Raw genomic sequence first — 26012 nt, forward strand, 5'->3', positions numbered from 1 at the left:
TCACAGCATGTGCCATGAGCCTACTTCATCATCAGATGACAATCTGGATTTGATTCACAGTATATTCCCAGAGACAAAACGTTACTGACTGTTTTAAAATGACTGGATGCATTCATTGATTACATTTCCAAGCATTCCTATACGTTGTCTCCTCCAAAGAAGAATGAGTGTTTGCCATACAATGAGCACAGTGACACGAAAATGTTCTACTAAATTCCAGATATACAGTGTACCCCGTGATTGCATATTATGGGTTTCATCAACAGCAGTGTGTACTGTGAAATGTTGCAACAGTGTTTTAAAAAATTAACTACTTACACAACAGTCCCTATGTAATCAATAAAATAACATTTTATCCAGCCACAGTGATACAGCTCTCATAATTTTGATGAACAGCACTGTATATCCCAAAATAATATAACTGGATACATAAATAATCTACTCACCAAGCGGCGGCAGAACACACACATAGAAGAAGGTTAATTAGGCAACCTTTTGGAGCCAGTGGCTGCTTCTTCAGGCAGAAGAGTTGAAGGAGAAGGAAGAGGGGTGAAGGAAAAGGACTGAAGAAGTCTAAAAAAAGTGAAAGATTTCAGGAAAGTCACCCAGAACTGCAGGTCATGGGAGACTTACCAGACGGGATGAGAAGGAAAGACTGATTGTCAGGGACTCCACCAGATAAATTTGAAAACCTGAGACCTAAAAGGTGGAAGACAGGGTAAAATGCAAGACAGAGATTACTACTTGAACATTGTGCATGAGTTCATAAAAGTGTAAAGCTTAGTGCATTGTACGTAACAGAGGTGGAAGTTGGGTGGTGAAAAATAGACAGGTAATAAAATGAAAGACGTAAGACTTCCCTCCTATATCAAAGATACCAACCATTTCCTAGATCATCTGAAATCCATGTCTGTCTCACTCCCACCACACAACTTGCTTGTCACCACTGATGCCACCTCTCTCTATACCAACATCCTGCTGAACATTTCCTTAGTCAGCACCCACCTGATTCCAAAGCTATGGACATCCATGCCACTCACCTTTATCAACTTTGTACTTGCCAACAGCTACTTCACCTTTGAGGGGCAGACATACAAACAGACCAGGATGGCTCCTTCCTATGCCAACCTTTTGAGGGGTCACTTGGAGGGGGCTTTCCTGGGATCCATAAGTCTTCAGCCCTTGGTTTGGTTTACATACATTGATGACATATCTGCCATATGGACTCATTTTCAGGCTCACCTGTTAAAATTCTTTTAATCTCTGAACACCTTCCCCCAATTAAATTTCACATAGTCCTATTCCCAATCCTGTGCCAGTTTCCTTGATGTTGATCTCACCCTCATCGAAGGCCAGCTACGTTCTTCTGTCTACATCAAACCTTCTCAGAAATAACAGTACTTACATTTTGACAGTTGCCATCCTCTGCCTGTCAAACATTCCCTCCCATTCGAGGCAAATATATTTGTTCAGATGCAGACTCCTTACAGCAGTATACCATCATTCTCACGTCAGCTTTCATTGGACATAATTCACCAGCCTAGTTCAAATGGAGATTTCCCAGGCCATCACATCCAATCCTGGTACTGCTGATCCTGCCAAAAAACAACTTCAGAGTACACCACTTATCACACAGTATCCTGGTCTGTAATGTATTAGTCAGCTATTTCAACAAGGCTATGACTTCCTAAAATCATGCCCTGAAATGAGATCCATTAAGTCTGAGATTTTGCACACCACACCTAGAATAGCTTTTCACTGCCCTCCAAATCTCCATAATATTTTTGTCAGACCATATGCTCCTTCCGCACTCATCTCCCCACCATATAGCTCCTACCCCTATGACCATCCCCACTGCAAGACTTACCCTATGCACCCTCCCACCACCACCTATACCAGCCCTGTAACTGGCAAAACATACACTATCAAAGCTACAACATTACAACCATGACCTCAGTGCCTGTTTCACCAAACGTGCCATCTGGATTCTTCCCCCAAACAACACTTTCTCAGAACTACACATGTGGGAACTAGTGCTACAGCATGTGTTTGGTTCTTGCCACCCACTTGGCCTTAATTACGTTAATTTCTTCTGTCTCAGCATTTCTTCACAGTAACTGCTCCTTTCTTCACTCCATTTCAGTTTTCTATGTCTTATATTTTCTTACCACCACCTCCCATCTCTGTTTTGTACAATGCACTAAGCTTTCCACTCTTATTAATACATACATGTTGCTTAAGCAGTAATTTCTGTCTTGCATATTACCCTGTTTCCCACCTTCTAGGTCTTGTCCAGTACAGTCCCTAACAATCAGTCTTTCCTTCTCATCCTTTCTGGTAAGTCACCCCTGACCTGCAGTTCTGGGTGACTTTCCCCAAATCTACCCTTTTCCTTAGATTAGATTATATTAGGTTTACTTTCATTCCAATTGATCCATAGTGAGGAGGTCCTCCAGGATGTAGAACATGTCAGAAAAACAACAATACATGACAAATATTTACAACTAAAACAAATAAGCTAATGTACCATTCCACAGGTCCCAAGTGGAATGATCGTCATTTTTTAATGAACACTACATGAAAGAGTCATTTTACAAATACTAATGCACTGAATTTTAAATAAAAAAGTTTTTTTTTATTTATTTATAAGGTAATAAATGTGTAATACAACTACTATAATACAATGAACACATTACTGCACAGAAATTGTGCAGAAGTTAGATTGTACTTACACACACACACACACACACACACACACACACACACACACACACACACATATTTACAATGAACACATCACTGCACTGAAATTGTGCAGAAGTTACGTTAGTTGGTTTTACTGAGAAATTCATCAATGGAGTAGGAGGAGTTGGCCACCAATAAATCCTTTAGGCTTCTCTTAAACTGAATTTCATTGGTTGTTAAGCTTTTTATGGCTGCTGGCAAGTTATTGAAAATGTGTGTTCCTGAATAATGCACACCTTTTTGTACAAGACTAAGTGACTTTAAATCCTTGTGAAGATTATTCTCATTTCTAGTATTGATTCCATGAATTGAGCTGTTGGTTTGAAAAAGTGATATATTTTTAATGGCAAATTTCATTAAGGAATAAATATATTGGGAAGCAGTACTTAGTATCCCTAGTTCCCTAAACAGGCTTCTGCAGGATGTTCTTGAGTTAACACCACATATAACTCTTATTGCACGTTTTTGTGCCCAGAAAACTTTAGCTTGGCTTGATGAATTACCCCAAAAAATAATCCCATATGACATTATGGAATGAAAGTAAGCATAGTATGTCAGAATTTTCATTTTTATATCCTCTATGTCTGACACAATTTGCATTGCAAATAGAGATTTGTTAAGACGCTTCAGCAGTTCTGTGGTGTGCTCCTCCCAGTTTAATTTATTATCAAGCTGTAATCCCAAGAATTTAACACTGTCCACTTCTTCTATCTGCTTGTCATCGTATGTTAGGCATATACTCTTGGGACACCCCTTACAAGTTCTGAACTGCATGTAGTGTGTTTTTTCAAAGTTCAGTGACAAAGAATTGGCTAGGAACCAGTGATTAATGTCCACACATATTTTGTTAGCTGATCTTTCTAACACTACACTTGATTTGCTATTTATTGCAATGTTTGTATCATCAGCAAACAAAACTAACTTGGCATCTGGTAACGTTACTGATGAAAGGTCATTGATACACACAAGAAAACGTAAGGGCCCCAAAATGAACCTTGTGGGACCCCACATGTAATTAGTTCCCAGTTGGATGATGCCTGATAGCTTGATACATGTCTCTTTCCCAATAACACCCTTTGTTTCCTGGCAGAGATATAAGATTTGAACCATTTTGCAGCATTTCCTGTTACACTATAATATTCTAATTTATTTAAAAGGATATTATGATTTACACAGTCAAATGCCTTTGACAGATCACAAAATATACCAGTTGCCTGCAATGTTTTGTCTAATGAATTAAGTACATTTTCACTGTAAGTGTAGATAGCCTTCTCGATATCAGAACCCTTTAGAAATCCAGTGACTTTGACAGTATGTTATTTGAGATGAGATGGTTATGAAGCCTATTGTACATTACTTTTTCTCAAATTTTTGAGAATGCTGGCAACAGTGAAATTGGATGGAAATTCTGTATCTTTATCTTCTTAACTTCAGCATATTTCAACCATTCAGGAAATATTCCACTGATAAACGATTGGTTACACAGATAGCTTAATATGTTACTTAGCTCAGAATCACATTCTTTAATTAACTTTGTTGATATTTCATCATATCCACTAGATGTTTTTGATTTTAAAGATTTTATGATGGACACTATTTCTGCTGGGGTAGTGAGGGTCAAATTCATATTATGGAAGTTACTTGAAATGTCTGGTCTGAGGTATTCCATAGCAGCATCTACTGAACCTGACAACCCCATCTTTTCAGTAACAGTTATAAAATGTTTGTTAAAAAGTTCTGCAACACTATACACATCTGTCACCAATGTATCATTTACTCTTAATACTATTTGTGCCTCTTCATGTCTGGTTCTACCGGTCTCCTCCTCCACTATATCCCATATTGTCTTTATTTTGTTATCTGATATGACTATCTTTTCCTTGTAATATATTTGCTTTGATGTCCGTATTACAGTCTTTAATATTTTGCAGTATTTCTTGTAATGTGCTATAGCATCAACATCGGAACTTTTTCGGACTGACAGATACAGTTTTCTTTTTGTTTTACAAGATACCCTTATTCCTTGAGTAATCCATGGCTTCTTTGTAGACTTTGCTCTAACCTTGGTAAGTTTTTGGGGGAAACAGTGTTCGAATAAGGTAAGCACTTTATTAGCAAAAGTGTTATATTTTTCATTCATGCCATGAGCACTGTAAACATCAGTCCAGTGAATGTCTCTGAGGAGTGTCCTAAAATAATCAATTTTTGGCTTATTGATTACACTCTAGAGCTCAGATTTAACAGATTTTCTATCCTGTTCAGTATTAACATTTAACAGAAGGAACTGCATGTCATGGTCTGAGAGGCCATTGACTATTGGTTTTGTAATATAATTTTGTTCATTGGACATTTCTATAAAGATATTATCAGTGGCTGTTTGTGAGCAATTGGTTACCCTAGTGGGGAACTTTACAGTGGGAATTAAGTTGAATGATAGTGTTACTAACTCAAATAAGTTCTTATTGGGAGAGTCTTTAAGGAAATCTACATTGAAATCACTAGCAACCTCTATTTCTTTGTTTTTGGTTGTTAAATGGGCCAGTACAGCTTCAAGGTGGTTTACAAACAGGTTAAAGTTACCTGCAGGTGCTCAATTACACTTAATATTATGAAGGGTTTTTTGTGAAATTCCACTTCTGTTGCACATGCTTCCATATGCTGTTCTTAAATTTATGACAGTTCCTGATGAATGTGGCAACTCCTCCTTTCTCCATTTCTGATCTACAAAAGTGAGATGCTAAGCTAAACCCTAGACCTCTCAAGTCCTTTTCCTTCATCCCTCTCCCTTCTCCTTCAACCTTTCTGCATGAAGGAGGGGCCACTGACTCCAAAAGCTTCCCTAATTATACCCTTCTTCTATGTGTGTGTTCTGCTGCTGCTTGGTGAGTAGATTTTTATATTTCCAGTTATATTATTTTGTAAAATATTGTTTGATTTCACTGGACACTAAAAGGTATACTATAAATAAGCGGCTGTACTTTACCTCCCTTTCCACAGAAACTTCCATGTCCACTTTTCTTACGTGGTGTAAAAGGGGCTCCTGCAGTAAATTCACCATGACAGTTGACCCATACAATACCCACCTGCACATGAAAGTATTTTTAAAAAAATTTGCAACATAAAGTTACTGTATTTCAAAAGCGTTACTAAAAAAAAAAAAAAAAAAAAAAAAGGTTCAAATGGCTCTGAGCACTATGGGACTCAACATCTTAGGCCATAAGTCCCCTAGAACTTAGAACTACTTAAACCTAACTAACCTAAGGACATCACACACACCCATGCCCGAGGCAGGATTCGAACCTGCGACCGTAGCGGTCCCACGGTTCCGGACTGCAGCGCCAGAACCGCTAGACCACCGCGGCCGGCAAAGTGTTACTAATTATTACATTCTAAATTCTAGTTCTGACATTCTAGTTCTAATGTTAAGGAGGACTGAACTTCAAAGCTTCCCATTCTGTGTTTGATTTTCTGTGGTTTCCAAAATGGCTCCAGTAACTTCACCTAAGATTTTTTTTTTTTTTAAACTTCATGGACTAAGCTGTTATTTGTTTCCATTATTGTATTCTACTTGTTAGTTCACCGGGACTTGATACAATCTACGGAGTTTGCAGTTTAGTCCCTAAGAGTCTCAGCAGTGTTCAGCAAAACTTTGACACTGTAATTCAGGACGAAACCATTTTGTTCTAAATATTGTTGATCACCCTTCTAAATTTATTGCCAAAAGGAGACAATGGGTAGATGCTGTGTTGAGAGTAATGATCATATAATATCAGAAAGGAATCCTTTAACACAGTTACTCAACTGTGTCTATGCTTGTTTCTGTTGTTCTCTCTTTGCTTTCGCTCACTGAAGGAAAGTACACACTCAAATATGGACAAACTTAAGTAATGACTGTAACTTTTTTTTCTCTGTGTGTTTATCCACCAAACTACTGTTCAGGTATTAAAATGATTTATTATTAAAGTGCTCAAGCAGTGATTCAAGAACTGCTCTCATATTCAAGAATAGTGTGGATCAAATCTCAATCTAGTCATATGTACTAAAGCATTTGGTAGTCTGCTAAAGCATTTCTGGATGCAAAGGGAAAGCAAGCCAAATTTTACAACTGAGTATGTGTTGTCTTCGTAGACATGAACAATTTTTTCTTATATTCAAATCAAGTCTAGGATGAATGAGTAGTCATGAAAGGAAGTAGGAAAATACTCTTAAGACACAAACACAAGACAAAGAAGAAAGGTTCTTAATAGACATCAGCAACCAATAGTATCTTTGGGAATGAAAGAAGAGTAGATGACCAATGGAGTGGCAGTGTGAATCAGTCAGTAGCTGTGCAGACATGGTGGTACATTGGGCATTGCAGCCCACACATATGCCAGGACACCAGAAGAGGCATCAACTGGACAGTCTTGGTGTCCTTGTGTAACTGTAGTGACTGTTTTAATCATATAAACTGAGTGCTGATTAGCTAATGATAAGAGCACTGCCTCTCTTCAAAATGTGTTTTGATTCATTTATGTGTTGTGCTTTATAATGCTATTGATTGGCAAAGTTAAACAGTTTCTTCTTTCTTTTTGGAATGGTTTATGGTGATTGCATATGCTAACAAAAACACATTATGCTGTTGCAGGAATGATTATAGAGAATTATTCAATAGCCAAATGGCTGAAATTCAATGTATCTTAACAGGGCGTGCAGAGGATCTCTGATTGTAAGAGCTGGCGTTTGATGAGCTCTGTCAGATTCGCCATCAGGGAAACATATGAAGTATCTCTGTATTATTTTAAATACATTTGTTGCAATGGTGCACTGTACATCTGTGAAGAAGGCAGATCTAAGACAGAAAAATACTGTACAAAATGGGCCATACACAGATGCTTGCCTTACAAGGGGAATACTCTGAGGGACTTACCAGCCAGGCACACCTGATGTCCTGCCTCACTCAAAGCTGTAATCTGTAACAGAGAGAGAAGCACTGGCAGGCAGAAGCCTGCATTTGGACATCTGGGTACCTGAGGTAATTGGAACACTGACCATGAAAAGCATAGTTCACATTCAGTTTCCAATCCAGCACTCAGTTTTAATCTTCAAGTGGTTTTGTAACTTCCCTTACTTGTCAGTCATTTATATTTTATGTCTATTACACATTTTGAAGCACTCTAATACTGTCAGCTGTTTAAACAATTAAATTTTTCTGGGGCCTGTAATCTCGATGAAATGTGAGACAGTGCCTTCCACAGATATCAGACGTGTCATGTCCTCCATTCCACCAATGATACTTCCTCGTTGATTAGTAGAAAGCCAAGTGTAGGCCAGGCATGACAGACACTTTGCTTACCCAGCGGATTTATTTATTTACACATCAAGTTCCCAAGAGTTAAGGAAGTTCAATTGAAATGCAGGTTTGATTTGAGTATTAACTGATTGAAAGCTGCCTATTGGGGGGGGGGGAGGGGGGGGGAGGGAGAGGGAGGGAGAGGGAGAGAGAGAGAGGGAGAGGGAGAGAGAGAGAGGGAGAGGGAGGGAGAGAGAGAGAGAGAGAGAGAGAGAGAGAGAGAGAGAGAGAGAGAGAGAGAGAGAGAGAGAGAGAGAGAGCCTTTTAGAATGGGAAGAGTTATCCCAAAATATAATAACATACAACATAATCAAATGAAAATAAGTACAGCAGACTAATTTTCGTGTCAAACGATCACTCACTTCAGATACCGTTCAGATAGTAAAAAGATAGTAAAAATGGCACCATTAAGTCTTTGAGCAAGATCCTGAATGTGGGCTTTCCACCACAGTTTACTATCTATCTGAAAACCTAGAAATTTGAACTGTTCAGTTTCACTAATCATATGTCCATTATGAGAAATTAAAATGTCAAGTTTTGTTGCATTGTGTGTTAGAAACTGTAAAAACTGAGTCTTACTGTGATTTAGGGTTAGTTTATTTTCTACAAGCTATGAACTTAGTGCAGTCATGAACTGCACTATTTGAAACCTAGCCAATGTTGCACACAACATCCTTTACTACCAAGCTAGTGTCATCAGCAAACAGAAATATTTTAGAGTTCCCCATAGTACTAGAGAGCATATCATTTATGTAAATAAGGAACAGGAGTGGCCCCCAACCCTGGTTCCTGGGGCACCCCCCACTTGACCGTACCCCACTCAGACTCCACATCACGGCCATTCTCAACACTGTGAATAATGACCTTTTGCTGTCTGTTGTTAAAGTAAGAGGTGAACCAATTGTGAGCTACTCCCCATATTCCATAATGGTCCAACTTCTGGGGCAATATTTTGTGATCAACACAATCAAACGCCTTAGTTAAATCAAAAAATATGCCTAGTGTTCGAAACCTTTTGTTTGGTCCATCCAGTACCTTACAGAGAAAAGAGAATATAGCATTTTCAGTTGTTAAACAACTTCTAAAGCTGAATTGTTCATTTGATAGCAAATTATTTGATATAAAATGATCAGTTATCCTTACATACACTATCTTTTCAATAACTTTAGCAGACAGGTCTAACTTGTGCAGCACAGTAATTTAATATTCTGCTAGGCACTCCATCATATCCATGAGAGCCTTAGTCTTCAGTGATTTAATTATTGACTCAACCTCCCTCTTTTCTGTATCACAGAGGAGTATTTCAGACATCAATCTCAAAAAGGCATTTGCCAAGAGAGTTATATGATTCCCTGTAGAAACTAAATTTTTATTTAATTCACCAGTAATGCTCAGAAAATTATTGTTAAATACTGCACATATATCTGATTTATCAGTAACAGAAATATTTTTACTAAAAACTGACATTATATTGTCGACCTTGTGCTGCTGACCAGACACTTTCTTCACAACTGACCATATGATTTTAATTTTATCCTGTGAATTAGCTATTCTATTTGCACACCACATGATCTTTGCCTTCCTAATAACATTTTTAAGCACCTTACAGTACTGTTTGTAAAGGGCTACTGCAGCTAGGTTGTAACTACTTCTAACATTTTGATATAATTTCTGCTTTGTTCTACATGATATCCATATCCCACTAGTCAGGCAACCAGGCTGTGTTTTACAGCTAGTACTCCATTTAGAATGTTCTAATGTAAAGTAACTCTCAAAGAGCATGAGAAATGTACTAAGGAAAGTAAAAAAACATGCTATTGCTGTTGGATTAACTTTCCTACATAGTTTGTAATTATGTGTGACTTTTTTTTTAGTACAAAAGCCTTGTAGTGTTAAAATTTGTGCATCATGGTCTGTAAGGCCATTCACCCCTTTACTAACAGAATGCCCATCTAGTAACAAAGAATGAATAAAAATATTGTCTATGGCTGTGCTTCCCCAGCACCCTAATTGGAAAAACACAGTCTGCGTCATATCATATGAGTTTAGGAGATCTACAAATATCCTTTTTGTTGCTCCATCATATACAAAATTTATACTGAAGTTACCACATATAACTAATTTCTGGTACTTCCTATAAAGTGAATGGAGCTTGAGCAGAAATGTTCTGAAGTCAGATATAGGGGACCTATAAAGAACAAAAATTAGAAGTTTAGTTTTTCAACTGCCCCTGCACAACATTCAAATATCTGTTCAGTGCAGTGCTGTGATACATCTATGGACTCAAATGGAATACTGTTTTTTTTACACACATGGCCACTCCCCCATCACACAAGGAACTCCTTGAAAAACAGTCCAGCCACCTAGTCTGTATCCTGGTAAAGGAAGCCTCTGAATTGTCAAATTCGATATACCAATAATTTCAGAGTCACCATCTATAAGCAGTTCACTAACTTTATCTCTAATACCTCTTATATTTTGATGAAATATGCTAATTCCTTCTCTCCTTGGAAACATGACTTCCTCTGAAGATGAGCTTTTAGTTAGAGGGAATTCCTCTAAGCAGGTATACCTATCAGCTGACTTCAATCTAAAAAAGGTGCAGCTCTAACACCAACAACTACAGGAATTTTTCCATGAGTGATCCCACCACCACCCACTACAGTGTCACCTATAAGCTTTGCCAGCCTCCCCTTCCCATGCCTATTGAGGTGCAGACCACACACAATACTAGTCAACACATTACCCTCTTTACACAAGGAACAAGTGCCATAGCCACCCTGGTAGTATTGGAGTTATTTTCTGCACCATTTCTGCTTCAATATTGTAGTTTATTTTCCTAGTAAGCCACTAATTGTCTTCACTCTAAATTCTTCACACTATACTGTATCCTGTTTCTCAGCACTGAATCTAACAAAACAATGACCTGACAACTGTTTTAATGGATTGTTTATGCTACATCTGTGAGTGGTCAGATACCAGTGCACACATCAGAAAACTGGAGAGAAATGGTTATGACATAAAGCGGGAAGACGGCCTGCAGACCAGACTCAAACACATGCCGAAGTCGAGCAGACAGGCTGACCAAATAGCGAAACTGACATAACAAGAGCAAGTGAAGGCCAACCTATGCAACAATGAAGTGTAATGAGCCTTCGACACAACGCTACCAACAGGCCAAGTACAAGCCACAATACAAATCAAGACCAAAGAGGAGAACCAAAACAAGCAAAGTCATTGATAAGTAGTCAGTAGTATGGCAGAGATGGTATCAAACCCTATCAGATGAAGTACATGACTGATTAAGTGGTCAAGGTGCAGCGGTATTTACACCAGCCACGAGGGACACTATTGGCCAGTGAATTCACATGGCGAGATGGTGGTGCATTCATTAGATGAGTGCAATGCTGCAGTGACACTGCCCTCTATTGTCCATTGAGATCCATTTGCTCTGACAGGCATTCAACTTCCGTTCAGCCCAATTCCAGATCCCTCCCTGAAACTAGTACATATGGGCGGAAATGCCCTAGATGCTGTGGAACGTGTAATGGAAGTGTGGGTGAAGGAGCCATCTCATTGACTGTAGGATGTGGGGAGGAAGTGTGGTCGGCAGTGTCCACTATAATACTGCTAGCATGGGTTGCCAGATTGAACCACTGATCCACATGGAGCAAGAAGGGAGGGCCGGGATGGCAATGAGACGTCTGTAGCAGCTTCCCAAGGTTCTGGCCATTGTGGCACAGTAGCATGAGATGGTGGTAGAAGAGGGGGCTGCAGAGGGTATTCTTGTGTCCGAGGCCATAGCTGGTTGAGGTGATGGCACTTGAGTCCCTTCTGTGTTTGGACTGACATAGCTCGTCACCTGTGGGTGGACACTACCGTTGCTGGCATCCAAGCCTCAGCACTCCCATTGGAGTTTGCACACACTGCCGTGCCAGGGGTGTAATACCCAGAGGGACACAAGTGAGGTTCTGAAAGCAATGGTGCCAGCAGATGTGGCAAGGTCCGAGGCTCGTGACCCTGGAGGAGCTCCACAGGGTTATGGTTGTTAATGGGTGCATTACAATAAGTGCTCAAAAACAAAGTAAGGACCACTGTAGTGGATTTGATAGCTTCTTCAAATAAGCATCCACAGTGAGAGATGACTTAGAATCCAAAAAAGGGCCTGCAAAATCAAGGGGGGAGGGGGGGGGGGGAGCTGTGGTTGGGTAGCTGAGGTACTGAAGAGGTGTAGGGCAGGGAAGGGAAGGGACAGCACAGTAGAAATAGGGGAAGATGCTGTAGTGCAGGGCTTCACAGCATACATGCTCGCGGAGCAAGCTGTGAGCAGCAAGGCGCGAGCACGGAGCAGCGCGAGCACGCTACCCCCATTACCGGACCAGAGTGGAGAGTGGGGCGAGTCACATGGGGTACACAACAGCTGCCGCCAGTCGATGTAAATCCGCGGCCACGTGCAGGGATATCACTCACTAATTATTACTGCGACAAATGAAACAAATAATGGAGAATGTACACGTGCCACATAATTTTATTAGCTTAGTGTATGCCTCTACCATCTGTAGACACTGAAACTAAAGAATTCCACGACAATCCTATATTTTCAACACTTTCTTTAACACTACTTAAAATATCACCTCCGGTTGTAGTGTTCTTCATGGCTGCTACATCGAGGAGCTCCTCCCTCACCTGAAGATCTCTATTAACACCTCTAATAAATATGGCAAGCTGCGCTGTTCCAGTGATAACAACACTTTCGTCCAGAGCTAGAGAATACGCCATAAAATCTTTACAGATATTTGCAAGCTGGCTCTGGACGTCGTCTGCCATGTCCTGTATGCGACGCATAATGGTCATGTTAGATAATGGCACAATCCGAAACTGTTCAACTTGAGATGGACACAAATGTTCCGCTGCAACTACCAAACATTCTTTTATTAAATCGCCATCAGTTACGGGGCGCAGGGATTTTGCTAAAAGCAAAGCAATTTTGTAACCCACTCTGAGAGCTGCCTCAGTTTATTTTTCTTCGTCGTCCAGATCTTCGGATAGCTTCCTTTTAAGTTTAATAACTTCCTGCGCACGATCTGGTCAATCACATTTTCCACATCCGTAGTCTTTTGCGTGGTACGACATATAATGTCGCTGCAAATTAAATTTCGTAAAAGAATTCAGCGTTTTGTGACATACTAAACATTTTGCAACACCATCTTTTTCTGTGAACAGATGCAATTCCTCCCAATGGGGGTTGAACTGCGAAAACATGGTTGGGGTTACACAACGGCGACTTCACATGATTCTTAACCAGCGAAGTGACTGCTAAGAGCTGATGGTAGTACTTTAAACGTTACACAGTCGGCGTGAATTCAATAGGCATGCTGCGGCCTATTCAAATGTGCGCGTGCATTTCCCCTCCCTCCCCCCCTACTCCACGATCTTGCAGCTGCTCGCGAGCACGTGCCTGAACAGGCGCGAGTACTCGCGCTCAAAACCGGCCAGTTGTTAAGCCCTGCTGTAGTGCTTCATGCGAGGTGTGCAGGGACATGGATGAAGTGTGGACCAGAGAGCTACAGAAGCATTTAATGCCACTGGTGGTACAGAAGTCCTCAAAGGCAGAGGCCGTGAATTGTCAGACACCAATGGGTGAGGCAACCCTTCAATGGCCAAAACTTGGGCTAAGGCAAAGGGCAGCCTCAGTTGTATGGATGCTATGTGGACAACATGGGGTACTTCAAACAAGCATCCACAATGGGAGACCACTTAGAACCCAAAAATGGGCCCACAAAATCAAAATGGATGCCGTCCCAAGGAAGGCAAGAAGTAGGCAGGGGAGGGGGTGCAAAGTATTGACAGCATGCTGCCTGGAACTGGGCACATATTGCACAACTACAGATCATCTTTTTGATGTTCCCTTCGATCCCGGACCAGTACATGTGGTGGCATGCCAGTGTCTTCAAGCAGGACGTACTCCCAATGATCCCATTGGGGCAAACTCAATACCCAACAATACAGTTCTGCCGGAATAGCCTCTCGATGTGCATCCTTCTCAGTATCCAAAAGAGTAATACCATCCATAACTCTGAGGTGGTGAGAAAGCTGTTTCCAAGGGTTGACCTCTTTCATCAACCAACAAGTGAGATAATGGGGCCAGGCATGGATTACGTAGTGGAGAACCGGTCACCTCATTCATAAAAGAGGTGGTGGCCCCAGTGTCCACCTGAAAAAAGATGTCCTGATGAGGCATTTGAAGTGTGTGAAACAAATTCTGCATGAATGGATTGCCTTTCAGGACTACTGTCTGAAGCACATGTACCATATCCTGGTGTGGTTGCAGCCTGGGGTGGGGCTGGGTCGTGCGATTGCATCATACTGAGTGGAGGTGCCCCTCCTTGCCACAGTGTGTACAGGAACCCAAGTGATTTGGACAGTCCACTAGGGAATGGGAGGAAAACCACTGCTGGCACAAGGGAGCAGCACCCGTAGACATCACTGAGGGGCGACTGGAGGCTACATCGGATATGTATGATGGCAGCAGAAGTATCACTCTGCAGTCAACTTCAAATGCCAGTTCTCTAAATTTTCTCAATAATGTTCATCAAAAAAAATGTCATCTTCCCTCCGGGGAATCATATTTGTGTCCCTGAAGCATCTCCATAAAGCTTGCGTGAAGTTCGAGCCTACTGATAACGTATCTAGAGATCAACACACACTCAGCTGAAGAGTGAAAATTCATTCAGAAAACAATGTCCCAGGTTGTGGCTAAGCTATTAGACTAAGTCCTCACTCAGATTTAGAAACAAATGCACACATCCATGCATGCACAACTCTCTCTCTCTCTCTCTCTCTCTCTCTCTCTCTCTCTCTCTCACACACACACACACACACACACACACACACACACACACAAGGCCACTCTCATCTATGGGCACTGACGTCCTACTTGAGCAGGGTAATGAACTCAGCTGTGGTGGGTAGCTGAGGTACTGAAGAGGTGTGGGGCAGGGAGGGGAAGGGAAAGTACAGCAGAACTGGAAGAAGATGCTGTAGTGCTGCATGCGAGGTGCGCAGGGACAGGATTATGGGCTGCTAAGTGCAGCATCAGGATGCTTTGCTACACAGAGGGGGCGGGGGTGGTGGAAAGCAGAGAAGGATACAGCAGGGAACAGAAGGTGTGTGAGAGGCTGGACAGAGAATATGGAGGGGACAGATCCATAAACATCTTCCCGGTCATCCACCATCATCTACACGCAGACTGGCTAATCACAAAGAGGCCTCTGTACCACCCAGGACTGGAGAAGCTGAATCACTTCCTCCACGAGGGTCTCAACTACCTCTTGTCACGCCCAGATGAGAGACATAACTTTCCCACTATCCTGCACACAGTAGTATTCTGCCACCCACCCAACCTATGCAGTATTCTCATTCATCCCTATTCTGTTTCTCCTGCTCTATGGCTCAAATCACTGTAAAAGACCTACATGAAAGACCAGTCTCATACAGCCTCCTACAAACATCTACTCCAGTCCTGTCACAGGCATTTCCTACTCCATTAAAGGCAGGGCCACATGTGAAAGCAGTCATGTGGTATACCAACTTAGCTGTAACCATAGTGCAGCATTCTGTGTCGATATGAGCACTTACAAGCTGTCTGTCCACACAAATGGCTACCACTAAAATCGCACAAGAGACAGGTGACTCAATCAGTTGTTAAACCTGTGGCAGAACATTAAGGGCTTGACTTCAATGACTAGTTCACAGCCTGTGCCATCTGTATATTCCTGTCAACATCAGCTTTTGCTGGCATGTGCAGGAGGAAAGTCTCTCTGCAATAAATCTTTTATTACTGTAGCCCCTTTGGCCTCAACCTTCACTAACCCATGTCCTCCACCTGCCCTTTTTCCCTTCTCCACTCATCCAAACCTATACATGCCTACTGTTACTCCAGTGCAGCTGCATAGGGCCCCCTCCACTCCCTTCCTCACCTCCTCCTGCACCTTGCAGCCCACCACCAATTCATTTAAGTTGAGACTGCTACTCACCTCAGCACCCAGAGGTGACAGTTGCCATATATGTGCGAGTAACCAACAGTCTAATTTTAAATGTGTGTATCCACTGTTCAACATCTTATCTATGTGGTGAGTAGCAGTCTATTCTAATTCCTATCGTTATTCCACCTCAGATTTTTCATTTTTTAATATTTACAAATTTAATTTATTAGTTAATTATTAACAATGCAACAGTCCTTTTTACTAGAGTGCCTTTAAACTTCTTTGAGAAGTTACTGTCATGTGCACCACTCTATAGATTTGTAGGTAGACTTCTTATTGACTTTAATCCTGAGTACTGAGGTCCTTTTTCAAGCACTATCAATCAGACTAAATTAGATAGATGGGATGGAGCATGCTTCTTAATTGGTTCTTCCTCCATGTGTCATGAGTGTGATATTTGTTATCCACTCTGAACTATATTTTGTGATAATATATTATTATTTTATATATGTATAGATATGTATACAGGTTAAAATGCCTAGACTTAAATCATGATGGAAGAATCTCTTAACTGACAAAAAGTGGGAAAAATATAGTTTTGATGGAAAGATATGATAATGATTACATGGTAAGTATCAGTCATAAATTAATTTCTATTCTGTCATTGGGTACCTAAAGTCTCAGAATTTGAACAGGCAGGGGCAATTCATGATTCCGAATTCTGACTTTCTGAGTTGGCTTGTACTTAAAGTGTTAGATCTGCTAAGCTGACTATTAGTTTTTTAATGAGCAACTGGCCTTTGCAACATAATCATCATCAGAATGTATCTTTAGTTAGAGCAGTTAATCTCTCTCTTTTGTTTGCCATGATTTTTTTAATCAAGGTTAAATACATTGCCAATTAGTGCTTACCTCAAGCTTTTTAGTAACATCAAAAGCAAGAGAAATATTCTCTGTCCAGACAGAAACTGCTAAACCATTGAGGCTGTTGTTTGCCAGTGCAATAGCTTCCTTGGCTGTTCTAAATGCAGTAACAGTAAGAACTGGAACACATAAGAAATTGTCCAAAACATTGTTTTCTTCAGCCCCTGCTCCAACCACAACTGCTGGAGTGAAGAAAGAAGTTCTTGACTCATTGCTAGCACAATTTGCCTTAATTATCTGCAACAGATTATCAAACAACAAAATTAGTGCTCTTTCACACTGGTTATGAACTTAAATTATGTGGAGCATGCTTGTGCTTCAAAATTGTTATACAACTAAAAGCTTTTTACGCTGTCTTTAAACTTCCAGTAACAACAGAAATACATTATTATAGATAACAAACAAGTATGATAATGCGATTAAATGATGGCAAAGAAGACATAAAAAGCTTACTGTATATGTAAATAATGAAGTTTGTTTGCTCATCTCTGATGTGAGAATTGTCCTATTGTTGATTCAAATAATATGTTTTGTGTTAGCAGAAGAGCCAACACTGTGTTACGAGTGGAGGCTGAAATGCATGTGTTTTAGCTCATGCAGGCTGGCGTGATGAGGGAAGAACTATACTGACGTGAGGTCTGGAACATGACAAGGAATGAGAATTCAGAAAGCGGACGTAATTAGTTTGATACTTAACTTTAATCCATAAATGATGAACGTCACTCTTGACGGTACACGATTCACAATATTATCTGCTCAGAATACATTCTTGAAGATAGTAATTATAGTAACTGAATGCCTTGATAGGTCGTAGCAAATGACATAGCTGAAGGCTATGTTAAACTGTTGTCTCTGCAAATGAGAGCATACGTAGACAGTGAACCATCGCTAGCAAAGTCAGCTGTATAACTGGGGTGAGTGCTAGGGAGTCTCTCTAGACTAGACCTGCCTTGTGGTGGCACTCGGTCTGCAATCACTGATAGTGGCGACACCGGGTCCAACGTATACTTATGGACCGTGGTTGATTTAAAGGCTGCCACCTAGCAAGTGTGGTGTCTGGCGGTGGCACCACAATATGGTTGAAATAGTTGTTCCTCAACAATTTGTTTATATTATTGTTGTGACTCTCCGATCTTTGAAAGTGCCGCCGCGCAGTTACGTGCGTCCTTTACATGCGGCGCTGTCTGCCAGCCGTGCAGCATCAGCGCCACCTAAGTGGCCAGCCAGCCAGCGGCCCCTAGACTTGGACTCAGTTATGATTTGACTGTTAAAGTGTACACATGTCTTACTCTGTTTACTTGATCTGTGACTTTCATGTATTGCGTCTACCTTGAAATATATTTGTTCAACTTGAAGCTATAACAATTGGCGATGAGGATGGGATTTTTCTTTTCCATCACTGACCCACATGTTTCCATGGCTACTTTAGAGCAACTATTGCAAGGTCTCATAGAACAGCAAACGCTTCTCACAAATGCGATTCATGATTTCGTCGCGGCATCAAATGCGGGGCAACTCTCGTCGTCGTCTCTACCTCCTTTTCCTCCTTACGACAAGATGGCGGAAGACTGGTCTGATTACGAAAAACGTCTTCGACAGCACTTCTTGGCATTTCACGTCGCGGACGGCCAAACATGTAAGTCTCTGTTCCTTTCATGGATTTCACCTCAAATGTATCGGTTGTTGTCACAATTGGCTCCTTTGAAAGATCCTGTGTCTTTGTCCTTTGCTGAAATGTGCTCACTTCTGTCCATCTATTTTCAAAAGCATACGCATGTGGTAGCCTCTTGTGTTGCCTTTTATTGTTGTCAAAAACAACCAAATCAATCCTATCGCGCTTGGGCTGCTGAACTTCATGGCCTCAGTAGAAAGTGTCAATTTGTTACTGACATTCACAAAGAATCCTACGCCGATTCCATGGTACGGGATGCTATTATCCGATCGGTGCCCAACAAAGAAGTTAGGCAGTGTGCCCTTCAGTTGGCTAATCCGACTCTCAAAGTCCTATCCATCGCTCAATCTTTTGAAATTTCTCGCGCCACTGGAGCGCAAATAGAGGCATGGGGCAACGTCAGGGAAATACAACCTCTGTGCGATGTTGACGAAGCGTGTGGCATGTCCCCGGCAGCCGACGTGGCCGCAGTACGCTCCCAAGCACGGCCTCGGCCTAACCGTAAGCAAACCTCTAAGAAACTGCAGCAAAACCCATGGCAACTTCCTTCAGGTCCGCGGTGTTTTACGAAACATTCCCAAGAAGATTGTCCACAACGTTGGGCCGTGTGTCACAAATGTAAAAAAAAAGGGTCATGTGTCATCCGTTTGCAAATCCAACTGCATACATGATGTTGATGAACATGATGCTGATTCTGATTCTGTGTTGTCTGTCAATTGTATTTCTTCCCTTTCAGGGAAGTTATTCCTCACTGTCCAAATACTTGGTCGAGATGTCGCATGCAGGTGGATAATGGTTCTACTGCCACTATCATCAATTTTCAGATGTATCTTCAGTTGGGTTCTCCAATCCTGTCACCTGTCACTAGGCAATTATGGACTTACAATAAACAGAAGATTTCTCTCTTGGGATAATTTGATGCTGAAGTATCTTACAAATCTGTCGTTCGCACTGTTCCCATATTTGTGGTCGACCACAGTAATGTGGAGAATCTTTTTGGTTTCGATGCCTTTCACGTTTTTGGGTTCTCCATAGATGACTCTGTCAATATCGTCTCTGATGCTATTCCTTATGCTGAATTGGATTACTTGTCGACGACATTTTCGTCCCCTTTTTCTCCTGGGTTAGGCTGTGCAAATGACTTTGAAGCTCATATCACGCTCAAACCCACTGCTCGGCCTAAGTTTTTTCGGGTTTGGCCCATTCCTGAGGCCCTTCGTGATCAGGTCAAACAGGAGCTGGATCATCTCACCGCTTCAGGGGTCTTGCTTCCTGTCACTTCCAGTGAGTGGTCCTCTCCTGTCATTGTCGTTGTCGTTGCTAAGCCGAATGGTGATATTCGTCTCTGTGGCGATTTCAAAGCCACTGTAAATACTCAATGTCTTATCGACACTTACCCTATGCCTCGACCTGAAGAATTGTTCACTAAACTTGCTGGAGGCCAGTATTTTTCTAAACTTGACCTGTCAGAAGCTTATCATCAGCTTCCTCTGGACGCTGTTTCCTGGCAGTTTCTGGTCCTTAACACGCCTTTCGGCCTCTATCAATACCAACAATTGCCATTCGGGGTTGCCAGCACCCCTGCTCTCTTTCAATGATTCTTGGAACAATTATTGCTCACTGTCCCTGGGTGTATAAATTACCAGGACAACATTGTTGTCACTGGCTCCACCACTGATGAACATCTTCAAAATTTCTGCACACTTTTTCATGTCTTACAGCCTGCCGGTCTTAAGTGTAATCTTCAGAAATCAAAATTTATTCAGGCATCTATCACGTACTTGGGGTTTCAACTCTCTCGGCATGGTATTCGTCCGCTTCAGAAAACTGTCGCTGCAATCGATGCCCTTCCTCACCCTACATCTGTTAAGGAACTGCAAGCCTTCTTGGGGAAAATAACATATTATCACAAGTTTTTACCCTCTGCTGCTTCGGTGGCTCAGGCATTGCATCGCCTGTTGCATAAAAACGTGCCTTTTCACTGGTCCGCATCATGCGATTCGGCTTTCCAGAAACTGAAGACTATGCTGAAACAGGCCCCGTGCCTGGCTACCTATTGACCTGGCCAACATCTTGTTCTTGCCACGGACGCCTCTCAATACGGGGTCAGTGCAGTCCTTGCGTCGTTTTTCTGACGGTTCTGAACAACCCATTGCTTATGCCTCCAAAACGCTCATGGATGCCCAACAAAAGTATTCTCAAATTGAAAAAGAAGCTTTGGCCATTATTTATGCTCTTCATAAGATTTGGTGTTTATCTCTATGGATCCAAATTTCATCTTGTTACAGATCAAAAATCACTTGTTTCCTTGTTTCATCCATCAACATCACTTCCCGACAAGGCTCCGCCTCCAGCGTTGGGCTCTTTACTTGTCTCGTTTCAATTATGAGATTCATTACTGGCCGACGGCTCAACATGCAAAGGCTGATGCACTGTCTCGCCTTCCCATGGGTCCTGATCTGGCATTCGATAGGGATGAAATTTTGTGTTTCCACCTGGATGTTGCCAAGCAGCAGGTTGTGGATGGGTTCCCTATCACCGGGGACCGACTGGCGGCTGCTACGGGTTCTGACCCTACCCTCTCCCAGGTTTTACACTGTATTCAGACGGGTTGGCCAGATCGTCCATCCGCTAAGACTTCTGATCCATTGCGGAACTACTATGCTTTGCGTTACCGCCTCACGGCTAGGGATGGTGTTATCCTCCTTTCCACCACAAATGCTTCGCCACGCGTTGTGGTACCTGCGTCTTTGCGTGCTTCGGTCTTGCACCTCCTTCACCAAGGGCACTGGGGTGTCTCTCGCACAAAATCTCTGGCACGCTGTCATGTGTACTGGCCCGGCATCGACTCTGAAATCGCACATATGGTCGCTGCCTGCAGCCCTTGTGCGTCACAGGCCACCACTCCGAAGTCATCTTTGTCACTGTGGCCTTTGCCTGAGAAGCCCTGGGAGCGTATTCATGCTGACTTCACGGAACCTTTTTTAGGTACTTATTGGCTTCTCGTTATTGACGCCTACTCTAACTTTCCTTCCATTATCCGTTGCACGTCGCCTATCACTGCGGCAATCACCAATGCTCTAGCTCGCATTTATTCTTTGGAAGGCCTTACTTCTGGTTCCATTTGAATCAAAATCTGTGTTCATAGTCAGACATGATACACAACACTGTATCAATATTAGTCAATAATAATATATTACATTGTTATAACAGCATAATACAAAAAATCACTATATGTGATTTGTTACTAAATAAGATTCTAGGATGAACTGTACCCTAGCTTGTAGTATATATGTATATAAAAAGATAAGGCACATGAAGTCAAACATTTTTGTATCAGTTTGCACTGTAGTAGTTGTAGTAGTAGTAGTAGTAGTAGCAGCAGCAGTCCTGCATGTATTAGGCTTTATGTGTTATGCCTGCTTATAAAGATTGGTCCAAGTCCTACCATGTGGTTTTGGGTCTCCCAATGTTCCTTTGTCCTGTTGGCTTGCATTTTTATAGTATGTTTGGTTGTTCATCATCTTGTATGCTATTGATGTGCTTTCTTGAATTCGTACTGGATTCTTATATTTTCTTATTTAGAGATATGAATCCCAAGTCTGCTCTTATTTCTGTATTTAACTTTCAATCTGGTGATCCTGATAATTGTCTGCAAAATTTCATTTCTGCACTCTGGATTCTTAGTGAGATCTTTTTAGTTGTCATCCAGGTTTTGGTTCCATACATTACAACTGGAAGTGCCAAAGTTTTGTAAAATTTCAGAAGTTACTGTTATTACTGTGTTTTGTAAGGCTACTAGCCTGTGTTGTGTATTTCTTGTACAACTGAAGCCTATTCTTTGACCCATGCAGGCCATTTAGCAACAGAAACCCTACATGAATACTGTAGGACCTCGATAAGCCAGCATGCTCAGGGATCTGTCAATACCAAGTTATCAAATACATTGGATCATCAAGATCCTTTTTAAAAAGAAAATGGGGTAAAAAAAGGATAGAAGCAAAAAGTATAGTTTAAAGTACAAAAACAAGTATATCAACTGTTACTTATTAAACACAACAGGAGAGATCACAATATAAAAAATTTAAGTGTGTATTACTTTTACGTAAAAACAAAATATAGTTATAAGTCAAATACAGTATTGCTCTATGTAAAAAAGTTTTAGACAATTTCAGTATACTTGGTGATTTCTTGTACACTAGTTACAAAATAAAATAAGAACCACTGATTTCAAAAGATCAAGAATGAGCTAAATTGCCGAGGATGTGGAATATGTCAGATTAGTATCTATCACTGATGGTATCACTGAAATTTTCTTCTAAGCCTTCTAGAACATCGCAGGACATTAATTTGTTTTTTGATTGAACCCTTTTTTAACAAAAGTTATTGTTATGATGTGCAAATTCATAACTTCATAAGTATTGTATTGTTGGCTACTCTCAGTGAATTTTGCAAGTGTTTTTTACTTCTGAAGCCACAGTTTAAGGGATGTGAGTTGTAGATATTTTTTCTTCATCACCCTCAATTTCTTGTGTTTTCTGTGGACTGAAAACTCTTCACAATATCATATTGTCACAATATCATATTGTCACTTCTTTGGTAGATAAATATTTGATAATGTCAATCCATTCATTAACTTCTGCTGCTGAAAATGCACTCAGTTCATTAGTCAATGCAGAAGTTTTTGCTCGAACAATTTTAGAGAGATCAGTTATTGACTACTCACCACTCACATCACTTTCCATCTCAGCTTCTTTGACCAATTCAGGCTGCAATTTTCTCCAGGCCCTGTGCAAACTTTTATTTTTCACAGAGGTCCAAGCAAACGCAGCCACGAAAATAGTGTCTTTAATGTTAAAACTGCATTGGAACTCTTTGCATACTGAGCTTAGCAGCTGTAACAGCACTTGAAATTCTGTATGGCGCCTTGCTCCATGGACTGAAATAGTGACATAACATTGGCAGAAAGATATTGTGATGAGTATTACCTGACACAGGCTCTGTTTCTTGAGGGTGAGCTCTTAAATTATCAAGAATGGGAACTGCCTTAGAATTTGTAGGAAGGTCTGTTTTCTTTTACATTTTTTTCAGATCTTAAACGATGTGGTAAAAGAACCATTGTTTGAAAAACTTGGCTTTCATCCAGGCATTAGACTGTGCACAGTAAGTAACTGGCACATGCTGCAACTTTTAGAGGTCTAAGTTCTTGAAATTTTCAATCACAAACAAAGGCAGTTTATGATTGCCTAAAGTATTTCCACATGCTAAGGCAGTTACTCTGTCTGTATTCTTTTTAAAGTCTTTTGCACTGAACCTCTTAGCTCCTACTAGAGTTGCATTTGGCAAACACCAGCATAACAGGCCAGTCTCGTCAGCACCAAACTAAAAATGCCAGAAAATTTCTGATGTGTGCCGGACTATCGGGTCTGCCGGATTATTGAGTGCTGTATTATCACGGTCTTACTGTATTCTGTTTACACAGTTCCTGTCAAAAAGTTATCTTTGAAACTGCATTCTTTAGACACATGATAAATCTTGCAATCAATCTGATGGAAGTGATTTTGTTAAATATAGGAACCACTTGAATGTCCTCAAGTCTCTAACAGTAAGCTTGGTATTTCTTCCAGTATGGTGTTCTTACCATAACTGCAAAACATTGTCAGAGGGCTATATACACTAACTCTAGTTACCCCAAGTAAGTTTTTGATGGTAGCCATAGGTGTATCAGCCAATGGAAATGAAATCAGACATATCTCTTACAAAGGAACCATCCTGACATTTGTCTTAAGTAATGTTGGAAAATCTAAATCTGCATGGCTAAACACTGAATGGAACACCATAACGCTGGCATACTAACAATGCAATTATTTTTAAACTATTTATTGCTAAAGTGGGCTGTGCTGTCAGTACTGCTGCATTGCTCAACAACTGAGATTCCTTACATCCACTGAAACAAGGTGCAAATAACTTTAAATGTGAACATTTTAGGTTATACTTTACCGTGACTGTTATTGACATGAAATTAAACAACAAGTTTACTATTACCAGTCACTGTTTATTTATCTCCACAATGCGTTTCAAAGGTTTAAACCTCCATCATCAGGTGGATTTACATTTGTTAGTATGACATTTGTTTGTGTGTTGTGTTACAATTTTTTTGGAGGAATTTGTGGCACTGTCTAGTGGAGAAACAAAACACTATTTCAGAACATGGTTTTGGTTTTTTTTTGACAAAATTTTTTTAGCATATATCTAACAGTAAACATAAAATAAGTAGAATAGAGTACCTCCAGTGGTCACAGATTCCTTTCACTGTCATAACACATCACATGTATACTGTCATATTTCATAAACAAATATGGCATCTGGAAACTATTGGACCCAAGGATCGTATAGCAGAAGAGAAAACATTCTCACAAAGTAAGAAGAATGTACATCATAACAACATTATTACAGAATAAATTTTAAAGGATTTGGAGGTGTTTGTTTTGAGGTGTCGAATACATGCATTGAAATAAATACTTCAGGTGGTATATAAATCCGATTTTGACAAGTTAAAATAACTTTAACTTCATACTCGTTTATACAATCAGGTGAAATGTTACAAACTTTAAGTACAATAATCATATTGGCTACAGTGGTAAAATTATACACAAATAACAAGTTTGGTTGGCACTCCTAGATAGATATGAGAGGCTGAAGGGAGAGGGAGAGGGAGAGGGAGAGGGAGAGGGAGAGGGAGAGGGAGAGGGAGAGGGAGAGGGAGAGGGAGAGGGAGAGGGAGAGGGAGAGGGAGAGGGAGAGGGAGAGGGAGAGGGAGAGGGAGAGGGAGAGGGAGAGGGAGAGGGAGAGGGAGAGGGAGAGGGAGAGGGAGAGGGAGAGGGAGAGGGAGAGGGAGAGGGAGAGGGAGAGGGGAGAGGGGAGAGGTGAGAGGTGAGAGGAGAGAGGGGAAAGGGGAGAGGGAGAGGGAGAGAAGGGGAGAGGGAAGAGGGAGAGAAGGGGAGAGGGAAGAGGGAGAGAAGGGGAGAGGGAAGAGGGAGAGAAGGGGAGAGGGAAGAGGGAGAGAAGGGGAGAGGGAAGAGGGAGAGAAGGGGAGAGGGAAGAGGGAGAGAAGGGGAGAGGGAAGAGGGAGAGAAGGGGAGAGGGAAGAGGGAGGGAAGAGGGAGAGAAGGGGAGAGGGAAGAGGGAGAGAAGGGGAGAGGGAGAGAAGGGGAGAGGGAGAGAAGGGGAGAGGGAGAGAAGGGGAGAGGGAAGAGGGAGAGAGAGGGTGGAAAGAGTGATTGTGTGAGAGCGAACTTTGCAAAGCAAGGGGTCTTAAGATTGTAACTGTTACATGTAATAACTGCCTAACGGT

At 41.3% G+C, this 26012-nt stretch overlaps 1 protein-coding gene across 1 annotated transcript in view; it reads right to left on the reverse strand.

Moving 5' to 3' along the window:
• The window catches only part of LOC126252791 (putative aldehyde dehydrogenase DhaS), a 196872-nt gene that overhangs the window by 23812 nt on the left and 147048 nt on the right, over window positions 1-26012 (reverse strand). The window contains exons 8-9 of the mRNA XM_049953727.1: window positions 16975-17223; window positions 5729-5828 (exon numbers count right to left, since the gene is read on the reverse strand). Of these exons, the coding sequence (XP_049809684.1) occupies window positions 5729-5828; window positions 16975-17223 (349 nt within the window). The remainder of the gene's footprint in view (window positions 1-5728; window positions 5829-16974; window positions 17224-26012) is intronic.

Source organism: Schistocerca nitens, chromosome 4 (genome assembly GCF_023898315.1).
Source record: "Schistocerca nitens isolate TAMUIC-IGC-003100 chromosome 4, iqSchNite1.1, whole genome shotgun sequence".
Taxonomy (NCBI): domain Eukaryota; kingdom Metazoa; phylum Arthropoda; class Insecta; order Orthoptera; family Acrididae; genus Schistocerca; species Schistocerca nitens.